We start from the raw sequence: 20,787 nt of genomic DNA, 5'->3' as shown, positions 1-20,787 counted from the left end.
TTTCCCTGCTCCCTCAGGAAATGGTCTTGCAGGTGGGGTGTTCAGGCTGGATGTCTTCTGTATATGTGCATTCCACCAGTGTGGGCACTGGGCACATCGCCTGCCTTATGTGTTATAAGCAAGTTAAACACACAAGAGTTCAGCAAGCTGTGAGAGCTTGGAGAGGGNGAGGAGAAGGCAAAGAAGGGCCCTCAGCTTCAGTCTCCTCATCAGTGAATGAGGCCCGAAGTAAAACTTTATAGTGTTGCCCACTGGCCCCATTACCAGTAAAGTACTCTACGATGCTGATCATTATTACTTCTAGCACGTCCCTGGCCATAAAGGGTGTGTGAATATGTTTCGAAAGAACCAACTCTTTTTCCTCCAGATTTGGGATAGGGGCGCCAGAGCCCTGGAACTTGTTGCTCCGCTATTTGGGGATGCAAAGTTGTGTACACTGAAGCCAGTCGGAATTGGCGCACGTTGAGGTTTTCAGCGCATTCTACCTGTTGCGCTTACAAGTGGGGAAGACACCCAGTACAGCAACCAATACAGCAAGCCTGGGATTCTGGGATTCTGATGTTATGGGAACAAGAGCAGAATCTGCGCTTCTCCCGGAACTCACGGCTCTGGCCACGCCTCCACAAGAGCCCCACCTCCGCCCCTGCGGCCCCGCCCCCTCCCGGCCACATTCCTCAGGCCGGACTTGAGCTACGCCTGGCAGGCGGCGGCGGAAGGGTCGCACCGTGCTGGTGATTGGACTCGCAGGCCTAGGACTGAGTGAACCTGCAGGCGCAGGGCAGGAGGGACCGGCGAAGGCGCGTGGCGGGCGGAAGGGCTTTCCGGGATCGGCCCCAGGGTCCGGCGGCCGCGGGGGGAGTCGCGGGCGCGCGGCTCGGCCTGGGTCCCCGTGCGCCGGCCCGGGCCGTTCCTGTGGCGGTCGTCATGTGGTGCCTGCACTGCAACTCAGAGAGGACCCAGTCCTTGCTGGAGCTGGAGCTTGACAGCGGGTAAGGCCTGGCGAGGGCGGAGGCCAGCGGGAGGAGGTGGGCCCCAGCCACGGTGGGCTTGCCAGCGGTGGGGATCTTGCAAGTGGGTGCCAGAAGGGGGCTGCGGGGATGGGTGTAACTGTTGGGGCAGGGCGCCTACCCTGCCTGCCAGAAGCGGGACTCTGTTAGTGAGGACGTGTAAGGAGAAAAGTGGGTTGTAGGCACAGGAGTTCTGTCCTGTGGAATGAGTGGGAAACTAGAATCGGTGTATATGTAAAGGGCAAGACAGCAAATGGCCAGGAGTCTGTGTCAGGGAGGCTACCCAGTTCTGCCTGTGTCTTCTGTCTGATTTTGGTGCACAGACTGCTTAGGGGCCTCTCCTACAAGTCTGTTTGTTGGAAACCTTGGGCTTGTCTGCGTTTATATATCTACTCTGTCAGGGAGACTCCAGCAAGAAGTGTTCTAGGTGAGTGTGGTGTGTGTGTGTGTGTGTGTGTATTAGATACCACACACCTGGAAGGCCACCTAGGAGTTTCGGGTACCTGGAGTTTGTGTGGCTGCTGTTTTTGACCAAATACAGATGTGAATGGGCTGCTGGCTGGGAGNGTGGTGGTGTTTACATGCTGGAATAAAGCTTGTGCCTGTCCAGGAAGGAGTCTGCTGGCTCAGAGAAGTCGGCCAGTCTTGATTTTAGGGGCCTATGGAAGGCTGTCTGAGTACCCTAGGCCTGGGTTTATGGTGAGAGGGAGACTGTGTGTGTATGTGCTAGGAATATTGATTTCCTCTTGCTCGGCAGCACAGCTGCCCCTGAGCTGTCTGCAGCCCCCTTCTTGAGCAGGGGTGTGAGGCTGAGAGGATTTGTTGACAAGTAGACTGGGCCTCTCTGGGGGAAGCCCACCTAGAGCCTTTTGATTTTATTTAAAAGTTTCCCCAAAGCCTGCCTAGCAGTTGCAATGAAACATGAGTGTATTTTGCAGTACCTCACGGCTTGAGTTCTGGGCCTGAAGCTTATGTGGACTGTGAGGAGGGGGCCCATTTCCTAAACCCAGTACTGCAAACATGTGAGGCCAAAGCCAGGCAAGATGCAGCTGCAGGACCATCTGTGTTGAATTGCAGGCTTCGCTTGGAATTGGGGTTCACCATCAGATCCCACGGGTGCTCAACACCTTCCACACTTCCTCAGCTGTCCCATCCAGTGTTTTGCGCTCCTGTCCTGTGGTACGAACATCCTCAAATTGCAAGAGAGCAAAGAGTCTCATTAGTGCTAAGGTTCTGAGGTTTATTGAGTGCCTGGTGTATGTATACTAGTCTCAATCCTAGAGACCAGGGAGGGGCCCAGCAGTGAACGTAGCTGTGTTTTTAGTTTCCATGCAGCCAGCAGTCTAGGGGTGACCATGGTCACAGCATGACCATGAGAAATGGGTCAGCAGCTTCTGACTACACCTCTTCTCCCCTGGAGCTGAAGGGGACAAGGGTTTTTTTTTTCTTTCTTTCTTTCTTTCTCTCCATTAGAACTTCCAAGTGTTGCCACTTTAGCTAACATGTTCATGGATGCCTCCATTGTATTTCTGTCCCTCTTCCAGCTGCAGGGATTCCTGCCTAGACCCTGGCTCTGGGTTGCCGCTTGACAGCTGCTCTGTAGCCACAGTGCTGCCAGGTATCCTGGAGACCAAGGAGCCCTACTCAGGTGCAGCCCATCAGCCACAGAGCAAATGGGCACCACCACCACCATCACCCCTCCCACCCTCCCATCCTCCCAGCCACACACACACACACAATGTGGTTTCTAAGGAAGCCTGAAAAGGGCTGGAGAGACTAGAGGATGCTGCAGAGGCTGAGCTATGTGCTCCTTTGAATACAGCCTTTTTGGGACTTTATTGCATCTTGCCTAAAGTCCTTTCACTTGCTCCCTAAACTCAGATAGGAGCCAGCATGCTCCAGAGACTTAACCCAGTCTCTGTCACCACAGAGCCACTACTCTGCTTGCAAAGGCACCTTGAATAGCATGGGCCACCTGATGCTTCAGTGTTTTTCCACATCACAGCAACAACCAACACAGAATTGTTTACCTTTTCTTTTCTAAAAGAACACAAGCCAAAACAGATCCCAGTGGCNGTAGCTGGACCACAGCAGCCTAAGAAGCTCAGGNCCAGATGTTGGGATGGAGGCTAGGCCTCTGGAGGCCCCTGCCAGGACTTCAGGTTTTTGTTCAAGGAAGTCGGACTATGAACTAGTTGTGCTAATATTTACACAGCTTTGGCTTAAAACACAGACAAGACTGACAGCTGCATGGTTGAATAGTTTGATGACTGGGCAGATGGGTGTTTGTGGAGGGGATTGGACAGGCCCTCAGGGTGTGTGTGTGTGTGTGTGTGTGTGTGTGTGTGTGTGTATGTGTACATACACATGTATAAAGCCACATTTACCTGGCTATATTCTGCAGATGTGGAATCATGGATTGCTAGAGTATTAGGAATTCANAGCAGCTCAGAAAATCAGGAAGATGGCTCCAGGAGACAAATTCTTTCAAATCACAGCTCACTTTTGAGTTAATTCAAGTTACTGCAGCCCTCTGGGCCTCAGTTTCCCCTTTAATGATAGGGCATGACAGTAGTGCCTGGCAGGGGCTTTGTGGGTGTGGGTGGCCTTCCATGGCTGGCTAGCCCTGGAGCCTCCATTCTGCTGTCCAGTTTGTCCAAGTCAGCACTGTGCACTTCCCAGCTGCCAGTGACCCGCTGTGTTTTCTTCCTTCCTCTTTTGTAAATTTCCTTTGAATGATGATGACGTGTGAAATATCCACCCAGTAAGCACAGAGGCAAGGCAACCACCAAGCTCTAGTGGGCTGGGACTATGCCATGGCTGGAGGCCTGGGAGAGGTGTGTTTGTCTGGGGAAAGGAGGCTCAAGGCTGTTGAGTGAGATTTACCCTGAGTCCTCAAAAGCAGATCCTAATGACTTTAAAGGCCATTAAGGCTCTTCAAGAATTAATTGCTGTGGCCTTAGAGGATCTGGCTGATCCACTGCAGGAGCTGCTGCAGAGAGAAAATTGATGGCAATTATGGGGAAAATATGGCATGGTGCCAGCTGGGCCAGTCCCAACTCTGGCTTCGATAGTGGTACCTTTATTGAGTGATCCACAGCACCTGGCCCTGTTATCAGACTGACCACTGCATCCAGGAATACTGGTGTGAACAGGGATAGCATGCTCTCCCGACCTGGAAGAGGTTGACCCAAGATGGACTCAGCCACAGGCTTGCCTGTCTGTGTTCTTTCATTCCCATGACATTAACTGAGGAACCATGGTTACTCAGTATGTCACTTTAGCCCTTCTGGTTGAGCAGTATTGGGTATGTTGCTTCCCCTCTCTGAGCCTTGATTGTCTCACCCATGAAATGAGACTACAACTGTGAGTGGGGGTGGGGTGGGGTGAGCCGCTCTGCCCACAGAAGCCCACTGAGTGGTTGCGACAGTCACTGTCCAGCTTTTCCCTTCCACACAGCAAGACTGCTGGATTAAAATGATCCCTACCATCTTCTCGTCTTCTAAGTTGAAGGCTGGTTTGGGGACCCTGCATGGGAACACTCTCTGAGGCCACTTGCTTAGAGTTTGTGCCATTTGAACGTGGCCACAGCTTCTCTGNTCATCATGGAAGTGGCTTCCTTCACATTTTATTCTCTTGGTGCAAGGTCTCTCCACACAGTGATAGCTCAGTTTGAACTGAAGGCACTCTGTAGAGCTTTCATGAGCCTCTGCAGACAAAGCCAGGAGTCTCACTGGATTTCCTTTTCCTTTCTGTTCAAAGGTCAGCCCAGTAATAGCCACAGAGCTGTGCATAGCAGCAGTGGTGGTGATGGTGGTGTGTGTGTGTGTGTGTGTGTGTGTGTGTGTGTGTGTGTGTGGTATTTTCAATTAGGAGTACAGGCTTCTATCCCTTATTTCAGATATAAGGAGGAAGCCATACAGAATCGCCAGCCAGGGAGGGCTGAGCTGGGATTTGCACCCTGACTGCCTGGCTTCAGGGCCTGTGTGCTCCACAGCCAGAATCTATTTCCTCTGGGGTAACTCATGTCTGGCAAAATGGCACTAGTGTAAATAGATCTGGTATCCCCTGGTGTCTAGATTTCCAAAATCTTCCCAAGTGCCCCAGCCTGTACTCTGGTCAGTGACAGTGTACCGGGTTCTCCTGGAGTCTCTTTCCCCANAGACCACAAGAATCACTTCTCTGGAGTCTACCAGGGATATGTGGGTAGCACTTTGTTCTTTAAAAAACAAAATCAAAACTTTAATCTTGTGTGCAGCCCCAGCTCTAGCTATATATGGTCGGGGGTGCCAGGGACAAAAGCTGANTNTCCTGATTGACNGAGGGACTGATGCCGGCTTCCACATGGTGAGGAAAGCCGTGGCTTCTGACATGAAAGGACAGATGGCTGTGGGCTGTGGGCGGTGAACTTAATCCCCGGGAGGGGACGAGGATGGTTAATAAACTGGAATATTTGGAAGAGGCCCCAGCTGGGAGCAGCCTCTCGTGCACACAAACAGAAAGGGTTTCCCCAAATTGCCTGCTGCCCAGGCTGGGTTGGATTCTGTCCGCAACCTGAATCCATTCTCCCAGGGACCCTCTTTAAAAGAAGTACCTGGTACTTCTGTTTCTCTTTTGACTGGAAGCTGGGTGGTGTGANCACTCAGATGCAGGCAGAACATGTGGACCAGAGCTCATGGTCCCACTAAGCCTTTACTAGGCAGTGATTATAATGGTCATTTATTCTAATGGGTTTTGTTATTGTTGTTTGTGTGTTTATTAATAGGCTTTGAAGGGCCACCTCTCCCTCAAGAGGAGGCCACCTAGAAAGGCCTAGCCCTCACTGGCTGTTGATTTCCCCCTTTGGCTTTCTGTTTCCATTTCTGTGAAGATCCTTGTGGTCACCTGTAGATGAGGATGTTCAGCCTATTGGTTGGGAGCAGACTTGTTATGTTACTAGACCACCCACCTGTGCCCTATAGTCTCAACTCTGCTCTCTGGTGTCTCTGTGACTTAATCACATCTTGTACCTCAGTTTCCCCATTTATAAAATGTAGACGATGGCAGGTAGCTGTGGGGACAGAAGACACCAGTTCACATGCCAGTGTGTAGAGGTGCACAGAAACTAGTGCTGACAGGTGGTGGCACTGATATCCAGGCTGGTGTGGCTCCCCAATACTAGGACAGGACCGTGTTGCTTATTCAGGGAAAATGTCTTGCTGGACAGGAGTGGTTAATTTCACTTCCTGGCCACAGAGAAAACTAGTTTTAAAAGAGGGAGGGATGCAGACATAGCAGTGAGGGGGCCAAGAACTGTTGTGCATTTGACAGGGCTGAGCAAAAATAGGGCAGACCAGAAGGAAGTGATGATGGTCCACAGGCTCTTGTGCTTGTAGTGCTGTTAATAGCTGCTAAAAAGCACACAGAGATGAGAGGAATTGCCTTGCCTATGGATTGGAAGGTGTACCCAGCAAGATGACTTGCCATTCATCTAGGGTGGAGAGGGAGGCATGGCCTGCATGCTCTATGAGGCAGAATCCGAAAGCCAGAGATACTGAGCACTGCATACCTTGAGGAGAGTTCCCAGCCCTGAGGCAGATTTANTAGATAGAGCTTTGGGGCCTTGGGTTCAGTGGGTGACCTGTGTTGGATGGAGCTTTGGGCCACACTGGTGGTTCTGGTCCTGTCTGTTCTGGCACTTGAGGACCAGGGCTCAGGGCTTAGCTTCAATCCTAGAGGGGGAGATGAAAGAGGGACTCCCTTAGCCACCCCTAAATCCTAGAGGGGGAGATGTGAGAGGGTCTCCCTTAGCCACCCCTATCACCACCCTAGATTGGAAGTGATGTCAGCAGCTAGGGGATGNCAACAAGAGCTGGAGGAACCTGGCCAGAGTCCCAGATCTACCCAGTTTTAGATGTGCTGCTGGGGCAAGTGGTCACCGTGCTGAGCCGCCGCCACCTTATCTGTCACTGGGGCTGTGCAGGCAGAGGCAACACGGGTATCGCACACAACAGGTGCCCAGTCTGTGACAACAGGAAAGAAGAGGGTACTGAGTTTAGGCAAACCCCAACTGCTTTTAAGTGAGTGTGATGTTAGCTCAGGCTTGTGACTAGGATGTGTCCAGGCAATAGAATAAGAACAACAGAAACTGCACTCCGGAGCCTTTGAATCACACACACACACACACACACACACACACACACACACACACAGGAACTGCCCGTGAACACTATGGAATTGCTGCCATCATTCTAATTTACAGGCAAGGAAACTGAGGCTGGATGGAAGAACTGAGTTTTGCTGTNTATAGGCAAGGGTTTCTGGTTGANGGAGAGAACCTCTGGCACTATGAGGATATGACANGCAGGCTTAGAACCCTGGGTGAAGATGGTCAGAAGGGTANAAGTGGCAACTATGGAGAGACCAGAGCCTACAGGACCCTTCTGGACTTACCTAGTCCCCCACTGACAGTGCAGGACTCCTGAGTGTCCCCATGGAATGGGTGCTAGGGTGCACTGCCACTCTGCAGAGGATGGAAGAGCTTTGGATACCTAGTGGTCTTGCCTTTCTGGACCCATTTGCCAGCTGCAAGAAGTTGTTTGTTGTTTCTCAACATTGTCCTATGGGTTTCAAGACGGAATAGGGTCAACTCTACTCACCACAACGAGAGGGAAGGCTGACTCAGTCCAGGCAGGTAGTGGGAGTTCAGTGCCAGCTATACATTCTGTGGTTCCTGCTAAAATGCTTGAGTCCAGTCATCACACTGGGTCATGGTATAATTTCCCAGTGGGTCTCCAAGAGTGAGTCCTGGTGGAATTGGGAATGGGGAATGGGTCTTTGCTGAAGGAAGCAGGCTATGTAGCCACACTGGCTTGCTGAGAGCCACTCTGGGCCTTACTGTGCCGTCAGGGCTTAAGTATATGTACTTTTGAGTTCTGTTTTGAAGCAAAATGCACCCAGAGGGCAAGAGTCCTTATATAAATAGCAAATCCTTTAACTTAGCTTTTTTTATAGGAAATTTTTCTTTTAAAAAAAGATTTATTTTTATGTGTATATAAGTGTTTGCCTGCATGTACNTATATGCAGTATATGCGTATCAAGTACCCAAGGAGGCCAGAAAAGGGCATTGGTTTTCTTAGAACTGGTTTTGTAAGTTTCAATGTGGGTGCTAGAAGTCAAACTCATTTCTTCTGTAGGAACAGCAAGTATTAACTGCTGAGCCATATCTCCAAGCCCATTACAGAAAATTTCAAGTGCCCACAGAAGTAGAGAATTAGTGAATCCCATGAGTAGCTCATTTTATTACTATCTACTATTTTCAAGCAAATCCCTCTGATTTTGAATCTGGGACCTGTCTCATGGTCACCCTTATCCTGGCCTTGGAGATATGCTGTCCCTGGGGTGGGTGCTTTATACAGCCCCTGGCTATGCTGGCTATTCTAAGAATTTTGGGCTTGGGCTGGCTCCCAGTTAGTGATACACTGATACCTGACCCATTTGGGATGCCTGATGTTTGGAAGAGGCTGTGCTGGAGCTCACTCATCAGTTGTGTATAAGACTAGTTTCTCTGTCACCTTAGGACCTCTGAGAGTGAAGCCATAGAAATGGGCTCTTGGCCTCTCCCATGAGATCTGTTCACTCTGGTTCTCAGATGAGTGTAGCATGCTGTGAGTCAGGCTGTGACTTTTGCCTCTCTCCCCTTGTTTTCTTTAGCTTAGCCCACTGTTTCCTTTGACATGCTGCCATTCAGTGTCAGAGTCCTTAGCTCAGCCCCTTTCTCCTTTCTCCANAGTTTCTTGTTCCACTTCATNCCAGGCCCAACTTCAGTAGCTAACACCACACTTCTCCCTGGAGAATTTTTCTGTCCCTTTTCCAACTTTACTGCTCCTCACTGTCTGAGTTTGTCCCACTAAGGCTCCCTTGACACNTTCCTTGACCTGCACTTTTGGGAGTTGGCTAGCTCTCAGTGCTGTGTTTGGAGCCTAAGATATAGTAATGGGTCCCTAATAATGAGACTGACACATAGTAGGTATGCAGATGTTAGTTGTTGTCATTATTATGAATGTCTTATGACTAACCTTGATGCCTACCGCAGTTCTTGGCACATAAGAGACAGGACTCAATCAAGTTTGGTTAGAAAAGACCCAAATTGCCTCTGTCTCTGTCTCAGTACAGAGAGCATTCTTAGGTCAGACTTCCACCTCCATCCTGGGTGTGGATGCTGCTGCTTCCACAGGGTGATCCCCCTCCTTGGCCCTCCGCCTGTTCATCACCTCTCACCTATTGCCAGGGTGTGATGCAAGGACAAGACTCCTAGAAGCGCCTNCTGGCCTTCAGGCCCCAGTTAAGGATTGTGGGTGTGTCATCTTTAAGCCCTGTGTGGTCATTCCCACGTTGTTTTGTTTTGTTTTGTTTTGGAGATAGGGTCTTATTGCATAGCTCTGGCTGTCCTGGAGCTCACTGTGTTGAACAGGCCGGCCTTGCAGTCACCGCCGTGTGTACAGTCCACCTGCCTCTGCCTCCTAAGTGCTGGAATTAAAGGCATGTGCCACTGCACATGACTGGCATTCCGACTTTATGACTGAGAAGTACAGGCCCACAGAGACCCCAGTCTGTGGTCATAATCCCTGNCTGAAGAGTATGCAGTCACTGGGAGAGGGCCTTGTGTACCAGTGATGTGGAGAGTCATGGGCGATGTCCTGGACTTGCAGTCACGTGAGGATCTCAGGGGACTGAAAATACAGTATAAGTTTCTGCTGGCTGCTCTGCCCTGAGTGGCATGCAGTAGTGGGCTGGCCCCAGAGGGACTCAGGTGACTTAGGCAGGGAACAAGAGGCAGCCTCATCCTGAGGTGGTCTACATCCCAGTTGACACAGTCTCCCTTTCTTCTGCAAAGCCTGTGGCCTTGGTTAAGTTTTTACTTCTCTGTGTCATGGTTTCTTCCTCCACGAAATGGGAAGAAAGACAACCAACATGTTTTTAGAAGTTTACCATTTCCAGTATCCAGGTGCTCCTCCTTGTAGGTGCTGGTGGTCACTGTGTGTCAGTTCTAAGCTAACTATGGTGGACTGCCCATGTGTCAGGTGGGGCAGGAGTCGTTTACTGAGCTTTCTGCCCACTTCTGCCATCTATTTGTGTACCCCTGGCGGCAGGGTAGGCTAAGAGGCTGCCTGTCACACAGGCCTCTTTCTCCCTGGCACAGCCCATACTCCCCAGGGCTGCCTGCCCAGCCTGTGCCTCCCCCCAGCCTTCCTGGGGTGTCCCTGGACCCAGCCTGGCCCTGTCTGCTGGAGCCTACCACAGAGAGCTGCTTTATTTAAGTCCATTTTGCGCGTATGGAAATAACTAGAGGACTCTGTATTTAATTTGGCTCAGCCGGGAAGATTTTTTGGCTCTGTGTGTGTATGTGTATTCTGAAAAATCTTTCCGAGCAAGCCCCAGGGTCGGAAGCTTCTGGTCATCTTTGTGCATTCAAAACCAACAAGAGCCGCCCTGCTAGCTGGGGTAAGTTGGCAGAGGGCGGACTGCAGGGAGTGGTCCATGAAAGCAAGAAGAGAGGAAGAGGGGGAAAGCTAGATAAGAACATAGAAGCAACTATGGGGAACTTTGCTCCTGGACCCAGCAGGGAGTGATTTGGAGTGAACAGAGCCTTCCCAGCTCTCCAAGATGTGTCTGGCTCCAGAGGCATCAAGGGTGCAGCTGGGCGGCGGCATGGGAGCATTTGTCGTGTCCCCTTTCTCTCCTGGACAAGTGGAACAGAGCCCTAGGATTGAACCCTTGTCTAGTCAGTGGCATAGGGCTGGATAGCCCAGTGTGTGAACTATTGCTGGCAAGGCTTGTCTTTGCTTGACTGCATGATCCCAGTAGTTAGGGGCACTAGTCAACGTGAGCACAGAGAGGTGTGGTCACTTGCCTCAGGTCATGCAGCACTTCACCAGCTCAGCCCTGGGTACCTCTTGATCCATGAGATATCATCCTAAACCAGGGCTGACATTCTCAGTGGGCAGGGCAAGACACCCTGATGGTTTGAAGTAAATACTGCCATCTGGTGACTTCTTACATTCTGTCCTGACAGAGGCATGGTGGCTCTCATGACCTACTATGAGTGGACTGTGGTCAGTATAATGAGTCTGTGGACTTTGTGGAGTCTGATGAGAACCCACCGAGANCAAGGCCTTAGCTCCCCACTGTTCCTGTAGAGCCATTCCCTGGTGACTCTGCCTTCTAAATGAGGCTTCTTGGGAACGAGGAGTGGGCCTTGAATTTCAGCCATATACAGATCTCCTCAACAGACAGGAAGGGCATGTGTGAGAGGAGTTGAAGGCTGTGTAAGTGATGAGATCGGTGGGCACGGGGCAGAGTCTAAGTATAAGCGCTCTAGAGCTTGCTGTGGTTTCCACCCCTGGGTTGTAGGCCCAGGTGGCTGGGTTCTTAGCCGTTGTCCCCTCTCAGAAGTCAGAGTTGTATCCAATCTCTGGATGTTAAAGTAGTGCCAACTTACTCTTTGTTTTCCTTTGTTTATTTGGTTCACCCATTGGTTGATTGGTTGGTTGGTTTTGAGACAAGAGCTCACNGTTTTTGCCGAGGCTGGCCTTGAACTTGTGGTCCTTCTGCTTCAGACTCCCAAGTGCTGAGAGATAGGCATTGTAGCACCATGCCTAGTTTATTCTAATTTTTAAGACAAAACATTGTGGGGAACCACACATCATACTGCCAATCTGTGCTGGAATAAGAGCCCTGTGCTCTCAGAGCCTTCCTATGAGCAGGGACTGCCCAGCCTTCTAGCCAGGTGGATTGATATTACCCTTATCCTTGCCTTGGTCTAGAATCTCTGGAAAGGCTGCCCACAGTGGGTCATTAATNTAAGCTTTCCTGAGTTTAGACCTGTTTGGAACTCTTGTCTTGGGATGTGGGGCAGCATCCTCAGGCATGATGGGGTGTTCTGCAGAATGATAGTGGTGACTGTGTGAATGACACCTTGCCAGACTGAGGTCTGGCTGGGCTTGATTGCAGGGTGTTTGCTTCTGCCCCCCACNCCCACCCCCAGAGCCTCCTGTCCCCTTTGCCAGCTGGCTTTCTTCCCAAGTGAGGGTGTGGGTTGCCAGCCTGTGTCAGGCAGGAACTCTGCTCCTACTGCCTTTGTGTGTCCTGCCAAGGCATAACTTCTAGAGGCATCCTGGGTTTGTGAGAAGTGGCNCTGAAGCTGATCCCAGTGTGTCCCAAAGGGTGCTTCTGCATTGTCCTCCATACCTGGTGAGTTGAGCCCCAGGAACTATGCTATGATGTGATGAGTTTATGCCTATGTGGAGTCTATGTCATTTCCACACATAGGCTTGCAAGCCTCCCTCTTACAGGCCTCTCACCCATGAGAGACAGTAGGTGGTGGAGGGAGACAGCACCAGACCATATCCTTGTCCTTTCTGACCTCTGTGTGACTTTGACCCTGCCTGTTCACTGGACTCTGGGTCAAAAGACCTGGTCCCACTTATTCAAGTCCTTCACTATCAGCATCATTTATCTATTTCACCTGCTGTGCCCAGCCCTATTTGGGTACTGGGGTTGTCTTGGGAGCAGATGGATACCTCTGCCCTCTAATGATGCTCTCCTGGGGAGANATCAAGCATGGTAACTGTAGGTGTTACTTTTCTCACTCCTGTGTGCTGCTGATAGGGCGCTCATGGCTAGGCTCCCAAGACACCTGCATTGTTCACATGGGTGCCAGGCCTTCCCTCTTCCTGGGTTAGGGACTGTTTGTGCATAGCCAGACCCTTGTGTTCCTTTTGATGGGGTTGTAGATGGTTTCAATGTCTGGGACTGGCTCAAAGCCCAGGTTGATCCTCAGAGCTCTATGGGAGCAAGCCNCTCAATCAGAGCCAGGGGACAGTCCACTCTGCCTCACTGTCCCACCCCATGTACCCACCACTCCTGTCTACAGTGGGAGGGAGGGCTGGCTCAGAGGCCGGAAGGATGACCAGCCTTCTAGAACATGTTGTTGACAGGACAGGACACTATGAGAGCCTAGCTGCGGGGTCTGGGTCAAGGGACACGGAGCCCTTTCTTCCTTCCCTGTGGTGATGGACTGATGAACAGACAGTGAGGTCAGCTGCCCAGGTCACGGAGGAAACAGTTCCTGCTTAGCCTGCCCTCTGGGCTCCCAGACACTCTCACCATCTCCTCTGTATTGTTACAGAGGGACAGCATTGCCCCACATGAGGAAGGGAAACTGAGGCTCAGAAAAAGCTAGTATTCAATCCTGGATATACAACTCCAACCCAGAACACAGTGGACAAAGGAACAGTTGTCAGGAGGGCAGTTTCCATGCTGAACTGGGTGGGGCACATGGGCAGGCTGCTAGCCATGCCTCCTGTTAGTCTGGGGCAACCCCAAACTGACATCTATGTCTGCACACCAGAATGGCCCCCAAATGGCTCAAGAAGCCCCCAGATCCTGACCTCTGCTCCTCCTGCCGCCTGCTGCCTGCCTGGCTCTGGGCAGCAGCTGACAAGTTGGGGAAATGCTGAGTGTTAGTTCGGTAAGCAGAGCTCTAAAAATAGCCACTGCTCTGAAAAGCCCATTGTTTGGAGACCCATATTTTTCTACATATATAAAGGTGGCTTCTGGCAGTCTGGTGTGAGCAGTCAGAGAATGCCACAGGCTGTGGGCTGGNGCAGGGCTGCAGTGTATCTGTCTCCAGCTGGGACCAGTAGCAAGTCAGTAAGGCTGTGAAACTGGAGATAGGCCAGCATCCTCATGAAGGTGGTGGTTGGGTTGTGTTAGAATAATCCCAAGGTTTCCCAAGTGCACAGGATGCCTTTGACCACAGAAGCCATGAGTCCTAGACCCCACTCTGTATCACAAGCNTGGGCCAAAGTGATCCTGAGCTGCCCAGTGCAGGGTTCAGGCTGTGGATTGTTGTGGTATGGAGAAGTGGGCAGCTGACAGACCTAAGGGAGCCCAGCCCTGCTCAGAGCCATGCTTCTGGCAGCTCCTCCTAACACTCTGTTCCTGCCTCTGTCCCCTGTGCCGATGTCAGAACCACTGCCCTGCCAGATGTCCGATACCTAGACTCCCACCCAATCTTTCATTTTCTTTCTTAGCCACAGTCTCCCACATATACCTCCAACCCCCATTTCTCCTCCTCACCCTACCAGGGCAAGCAGCTGCCATTCAGAGTATATAAAAAGGTTCCTGGGTAGGAGCTGGATTGTAGATGAATAGCCAGGACTTAGTGGGATTCAACTGAGCTTGGTGGTCCTTTGGGTCCTGGGGAGATGGGGCAAGAAGCATGACTAGATCTTGTGAGCCTTCTGGGTCATAGTGATGACATGATTTCCCAGACCTGGGTGGGAGGTGAGGTGCCATGAGGTTGCAGATATGCTTTGATTATATCACTGCTGTTATAGGAAGGGGTCAGATAATAGGAGGCTCTGAAGGACCTTCGGGAGAGGCTATGTGAAAAGGCCAAAGGGCAGTGTCTCTGGTTGGTGNCAGGGAGNCCAGCCAAGTGNTCAGAACTGGCTCTGCTTTAAGAGTGCCAACAGATGGGCAAGGGAAAATGTGTGTAAGAGAATGGCCCAAGAGGATAAGCTGCCCTCCTGCAGGTGGGAGGAGTAGAATATAGCTCCACCTCCTGCCTCTGAGGGCTCCTGCCTTCCTGCCTTGCTGCCTTGCTGGGTTGTTGGGTCTTCTGTGTCCTCATTAGTGCAAACTTGGGAACAGGATAAAAGCAGAAATCTGATGCTACCTGATGCACCACTCCACCTCCATCTAGCCCTGCTGGGGAAGTTTCTGCACTGTTAGAAGTGCTTGTTATCAACTTTCAATTTGAGAGCTATGCTCCTGGTTACGCAGCTGGAGCCCTGGTGATTAGTTGAATGTTTGTTAGGGCCCATGTGCCCCATGAAGACTTTGGCCTCAAGTCTTTAATTTTATTCTGTGTTCCCAATAGCCCTTACCACCACCACAACCCCTACATTCCAGACGTGGCTGCATCTAGAACTTTGAGCACAGGGCTCATACTCTAATCTCTTGTAGACTTTCTGGATGTTTGGTCTCTTGCCTCGATCCTCCTGGATGTGTCAACACCCTGCCTTTGTGCCCTCCACCCTCTACTCATTCCAGCTCTTCTGGATCAGACTTAGAGGACCCCTCCTTCCTCTCTAGGAGGGACTCTCTCTGGTCTTTAAGACTTCTCCATCACCAGCAGTGCATAGTCCTGTCCAGGAACCATTTACCAACGGAGCAGAGGGCCTGTCAAGAAATGGCTTCCCCCACCTTTTTCTTTTTCCTTACCCAATTCCTTGTGCCTTTGCACTCTGCTCCTGGGGCCAAATCAGCCTGTGAAAGGACTAAGGGCTGCCATGACTAATGTCCTGACTCATCTGAAGCCTCTGTGAGCCACCGAATGGAGGGCCAGCGTGTCCCAGTGGTTAGCCTGAGCTGGCTCTGGCCTACCCAGGGAGTAGGCTGGACCAGAGCCACTCAGGAAGCTAATCAATGTTTCCAACCCTGTGAGCGCCTACCCCTCTCCAGCAAACCCTCCAAATCGATGCCTCCCTTCTGCTCCTGCCACTTGTCACATAGACCCTGCCCCCTTGGCTCCAGGACTGCCTCACTGAGATCTAAGGTGATAGAGCCTCCCCTCTAGAGCTGTGCCAGCCCTACCCATGCTTAGAGGACACAGTCCTCTCACTTCCTTCCCAGGCTCTGCCCTGGTCTGTGTTAACAAGCTCACCTAACCAATCTGAGGCTTTGTTGGAGCACATGGGACTCCAGGAAGAGACCAAAATTGTCCCCTGTCCTTGATCAACCTCAAGGTTGATCCTCAAGCTGCCACCCAAGCAGCTAAGAGCCATACAGAAGCTTAAGACTGGTCAGCCTGACCTACTCCATCCTTATATTTTGGAAATCAGAAACCCTGCCTTGGGAAGCCACAGGAGGCACACATATGTCAGGAGGCTTTTTGGCTCTGACAGGTGCAGACTGCCTAGAATCTGGTTCAAGATGCTTAAATGTGAGTGTTTAACCACAGCTGGGTCTCCCAGATAGCATGGGTCCTCTAGCCCAGTCCCAGCCTGTTCTGAAAAGGGTGGTTCCCCAGGAGATATCTCCTCCTTGTTCCCCAAACATTATACTGAATCTTTCCATAGCACTGTTTGGGTCCTCGCTAGGTGATGGCAGTGTGTGTGGGGAGGGGGTTATGGATATGGGTAGGACCAGTAAGTGCTGTTTCATTTCAGGTTAAGACTGTATGAATCCTCACTCTCAACAAAGAAATACCAAGTAAATGTGGGTCAGTGCTGGGCTCAAGCCAGCCTGCCTGAATTTTGGTTTTCTTGTCTTGCTGTGTGGGATGGGAGAGTGGGCTTAGTTACATGTGAAATCTGGAACATTCCTAGGTGTGTAGACCTTAGCTTGCTTCCACCACCACGGTCATTGGTGGTAAAACGCAGGTCCCTTCTTCTGCTGTGCCAGCACTGCTTCCTGGAGGGACTTCTGACTAACATTTTCTTGAGAAAAAAGTCATTCATGACTTCACAGGCCATAATTAGAGACATCCAAGACAAAAAGGCCAAGGCCTTTACCCCCACCCGGATTCACACACAGCTAGAACTAGAGCCAGAGCCAGGATGTAGCATTTAGTTGGCCCCTGGGATCTGGTCTGAGTCCCTCGTGTCCCCTGGAGCTTTTAGTGCAGACGTTCAGACCTTTTCTCTGTCCTGTAGGCAGGGCCTCTGAGGTCCCAGTTATGAGGCTGTCTTGGGCAGCTGGGCCCCTCCCTCCTCAAGTCAGAGTAACCAACCTTTAAAAAGTATGTTTCTTTTATGAGTGGAGCCCTCTCTGTGCAGGCTCTGTATCAACACTGCTATGTCCAGCAACAGCCTCTTGCAACAGCCACTCCTCTCTGTTCTCTGGCACTGGAATGGAAAAGTGAGACACCAAGATCCCTGCTCATGTCATACAGCTGCAGTGTGCAAGCAGAAAAGCAGTAAGCAGTTACTCTATGCCTCTTGCATTGGGGCAGCAGGGACTCTGGGATTTCTTGTGCGATCTCTGCCTCACTCAGTCTGTAAAACTAACAGACCGTCTCTTGTAAGTCAGAAACGATTGAGACTGGAGAGGGTGGGAAGCTGGCCTTCTGAGTGAGCCTGAAGTCCCCAANTAGGAAGGGAGCCCTGGGGCAGGGCATGTACCTGTCCATGGAGCACCAGGCCTGCCTAGTCACCATAACCCCCNTTCTTGAGCATGAGAGCTCATGCCTTATCTGCTGAAGAACCACACATGCACACAACCCAGTTAGTTGCTGTACAGGTGGGAAGTGGCAAGGCCTCCAAAAGGACTGGGGACTGAGATCAAATGATAGCATAGTACTCAGAGGCCAGGAGATGTAACTAAAGGCTACAGATTGAGACTTGTCCCGTGGGGCTGGGGAGACTTTCAGTTAAGTAAGCAGTATTTCCCAGTCTTGGGGGTGACCCATGCAGGTTACATACTTCCAGAAGGAGAGTTCTCACCGCCTCCTTTCTCATGTTGGGACTATATGGGACATAGTATTTTCTTTTCCCCATGGAGAAATCATTTTATCATCCTTTAGGACTGAAGCACAGGATCATATACCTCGAGAGGGGCTGTTTCTGACCTAACCTGCCCAGATGTCCCAGCTTGCAGTAATTTGTGTCTGACCATGGGGGTCTATCTCCCATGCCAGCTAGGATCAGATATAGGGAATCTGTATGGAACCCAGCTGAGGCTCCACTCAAGATCAGCAGGAGGGAGTCAGTGATAGATTCACAATGTCTGCAGGGGGCTGGGAAGGGTAAGATGAAAGGTCTGCGACCTCCAGCCTAGCTCCGAGATGCAGAGGCTTCTACTGTGATCTGACAACTGCACCAGGGCTATTTTTTGCTCCTGGCTTTCTGTCGAGCGTGGCATNGGGCCTCAGCTGTGTGCCAGCATCAGCTCACATCAATCTTATAGTCAGCTGAAACCTCTCCAGGTCTCTTCACAAGAACAGCTGTCAGGTCAAATCTTCCCCATCTTGACGTTACTTCCTGTGTGTGGGTATAAAAGTAATTGCAGTCAGTCCCTTTTAGGTGGGTGTCTAGANTTATTTCTAATCTTGCGTGCTTAGAGACCACAGCTCTGTGAAAATCTTTGTATCCCTTTGTGTGTTGGTCTTCTTTCCTTAGCATGTGCCTAGAATGAATGTTGAACCACGAACATCTGAGACATGTGACAGGCAACAACCACCTAATTGCCATAGAACATTCTAGAAACTAAACAGTTAGGAATTCTCGGGGATGCGGAATGTATATCTCGTCCCAGTCCTTGATCTGCCTGTCGTCTAGGAGTCTGGAAGAGACGTGGTAAATTGAGGGGTATCAACAAAGGCACACTCTCAGGTATTCATCCCTGTCGGACAGACCTGGATTTAGGAAGATGAAACTGGGTGGAGGGAGGGTAAGACACAGAACCAGGNCTCAGGAGCCTGAAGAGGTGCCAGGCCAGGTCTGGGTGGAGACTGACATACAGAACAATTCTCCACTTACAGCATGGTGATGTCCTGGGAAAAATATATCATAAATGGAAATACCCCTCAAACTCACTGCACAGTAGAAAAATCGCAGTACAAACAGCTATATCCCAGGACACTCTGAGCCTCTGTAGCTGTTTTGTAGTAAAGGACAGTTCTTGCCCACCCCCAACCCCCGCAAAAGAATGTGTGGTGGAGCTGAATCAACTTCATAAAGAAGCTCTGGGAAGATGCTGCAAAAAAAAAAGTCCTCCTGGATCCCTCCCTAAATGCCCAGGCATCCGTCCACCAGAGTAGAATAAGCAGGCCTGCTCTTGCCTGCCCTAGCAGTGGTCTAAGTATCTTTGCTCACTGGCTTGGCAGCATGGGCCTTTCCACTTAGAAGCCTTATCTTTGTGTCTCTCAAATCAGAAACACTCCAAACAAGAAAAGCCTCTGTTGGTGTCTGACACTGTGTGGCTTTGGATTTCTATTGTCATGATAGGTCTTTGAGGCACATAGGAAAAGTCTTAGGTGCTGGCTTTGTCCTTGCATCTTTGGGGTTGTTGTTGGTAGAGCAAGATATAGATGTTTTTAATTACATTTATTTTCTTTTGTGTGTGTATGTATGTATGTATATATCACAACATGTGTATGGAGATCAGAGGACAAATTAGGGAGAGTGGGCCCTCTTTCTACCATGTGGGTCCTGGGCATCAAACTCAGGTTGTCAGCTTTGGCAAGCAGGCACCTTTATCTGCTGAGCTGTCTCTCTGGTCCTGGGTATGTTTTTCTGGCTTGTTCCACTACACATCTCTAGGGCTGTCATTCACATAGATGTGGAAGAAGGTTGATCCCAGCTGAGTGAGGCTNGGTTGGCTCTGAAGGAGGCACTAATGAGTTGCCTTTTGGTGACCATCCCCTCTCCCTTCTCATAGGGGAAGCTCTGGAGTGACCTAGTCTTCTCTTTCTCACTCTCCCAAGCCAACCTATTGGCCTCAAACTGCCCAGAGCAGTCACACAGCTCCAGAAAGCTTCTGTCTATCCCTGACCTCTTTCATGGTAGGCTCAGCCTAAAAGTGCCCCTCCAGGGCAGGCACCCACTTTGATGTCACATCCATGGAGGCAAAGCCAGCTGGAGGATAAGTTTCTGACTCAACTCCTTTNCCCCAAGCTAAGACCTACTGAGTAGGCTGGCACTCCTGGGCTTTCAAGGCAGCCTAGACCCTGCTCTCTCCCCATCCACAGGAACAAAATGTCTTACCCTTCAAGCTGTTCAAGAACCAGACAAAAGACTGAATCTCTCTGGCCACTGCTCCTCCACCCTGGGCTTGAGGGTCAAGGACAGCATCATGAGCCAGGCCTAGCCATGCCTCTCTGACCTAGCCCCCTGTGGCTCTGGTGTAGCCTGATGACCACCAAGGGCTTTAGGCTCTTCTCCAGGAATGGTGGTAACTGCCTATCTACTTCTGGTTCAGTGTTCAACTGGTTCGAAACCCTCTACAAAAGGCACAGGCTTTATTTCTTCCAGTTCAGAACACACAGGTCTAGCCCCAGAACATGCATTGATTTTAGGGGCACACATCCCTGTGTGTGCTGACCTACCTGAGTGAAGTGGGGCCCAGCTTTGGTGTCAGAGAGACAGGGTGGGCTTTCCCAGTGGAAGCTGCTGTTCTGTACCCTTGATGGCCCAATTTCTAATGGGACTTACTCTCTCCTCATGACAGTTGGTTGAAGTTCTGAGCATTTAATGAAAAATGCTAGCCCAGGCTTCAGTAAACTGTAAGGGAATTTTCAGATTAACATTCTCTGCCCACCCCGACTCTCCCCTACGCACACATAGATCCCAGTGGCTCTGTGGTAGCCAGAGAGCCTAAAGGGTGGTGTTTCTTAGACTAAGCTGCTAATACTACTCAAAGAAAACCTATAGGCAGAGCCAGGTAAAGCATGTCTCCCAACTCCTGATCCAGGTCTTCCTCAAAGAATGGCTGTCATACTTTATCCACTGGGGCATGTTGGGAGGTTCAGCTGCCTGTCCCTGAAGGCAGAGGCAGTTGCTGGCTCAGAAGCCCAGTTTCTTAGCTATGGACCAGAAAGCAGGTGCTGAGATTTGCTGCTGTCCCTGGTGCAGAGTGCTTTGGTCCTCCCTGCTTCAGGCTCCTTCCCACAGGCCCCCACCCTGGGATGGACCCTCTGGAGTACAAACAACAGGACTCTAGCAGAACTGGGCAGGGGCAGCCTGTCTGCCAGGCTGCTTAGTGCAGGGACATTCCTTATTGGTCTGAAAAG

General features: G+C 50.8%; 1 protein-coding gene across 9 annotated transcripts in view; it reads left to right on the top strand.

The window, feature by feature from the left end:
* The window catches only part of Iqsec1 (IQ motif and Sec7 domain 1), a 151,018-nt gene that overhangs the window by 93,656 nt on the left and 36,575 nt on the right, over positions 1-20,787 (top strand). The window contains exon 1 of one of the 9 annotated variants that reach the window (XM_021164329.2): positions 633-989. The exons of 7 other annotated variants lie outside the window; for them this stretch is intronic. In XM_021164329.2, coding sequence (XP_021019988.1) covers positions 925-989 — 65 coding nt within the window. In that variant the 5' untranslated portion in view covers positions 633-924. Of the gene's footprint in view, positions 1-632; positions 990-20,787 lie in introns of those variants that run through there. One more of the 9 variants, XM_029478929.1, reaches the window with a different exon arrangement.

The sequence above is a fragment of the Mus caroli genome, chromosome 6 (genome assembly GCF_900094665.2).
Source record: "Mus caroli chromosome 6, CAROLI_EIJ_v1.1, whole genome shotgun sequence".
Classification (NCBI taxonomy): Eukaryota; Metazoa; Chordata; class Mammalia; order Rodentia; family Muridae; genus Mus; species Mus caroli.
The sequence above is the reverse complement of the archived record's forward strand: the minus strand, read 5'-3'. Positions and strand labels throughout refer to the sequence as shown.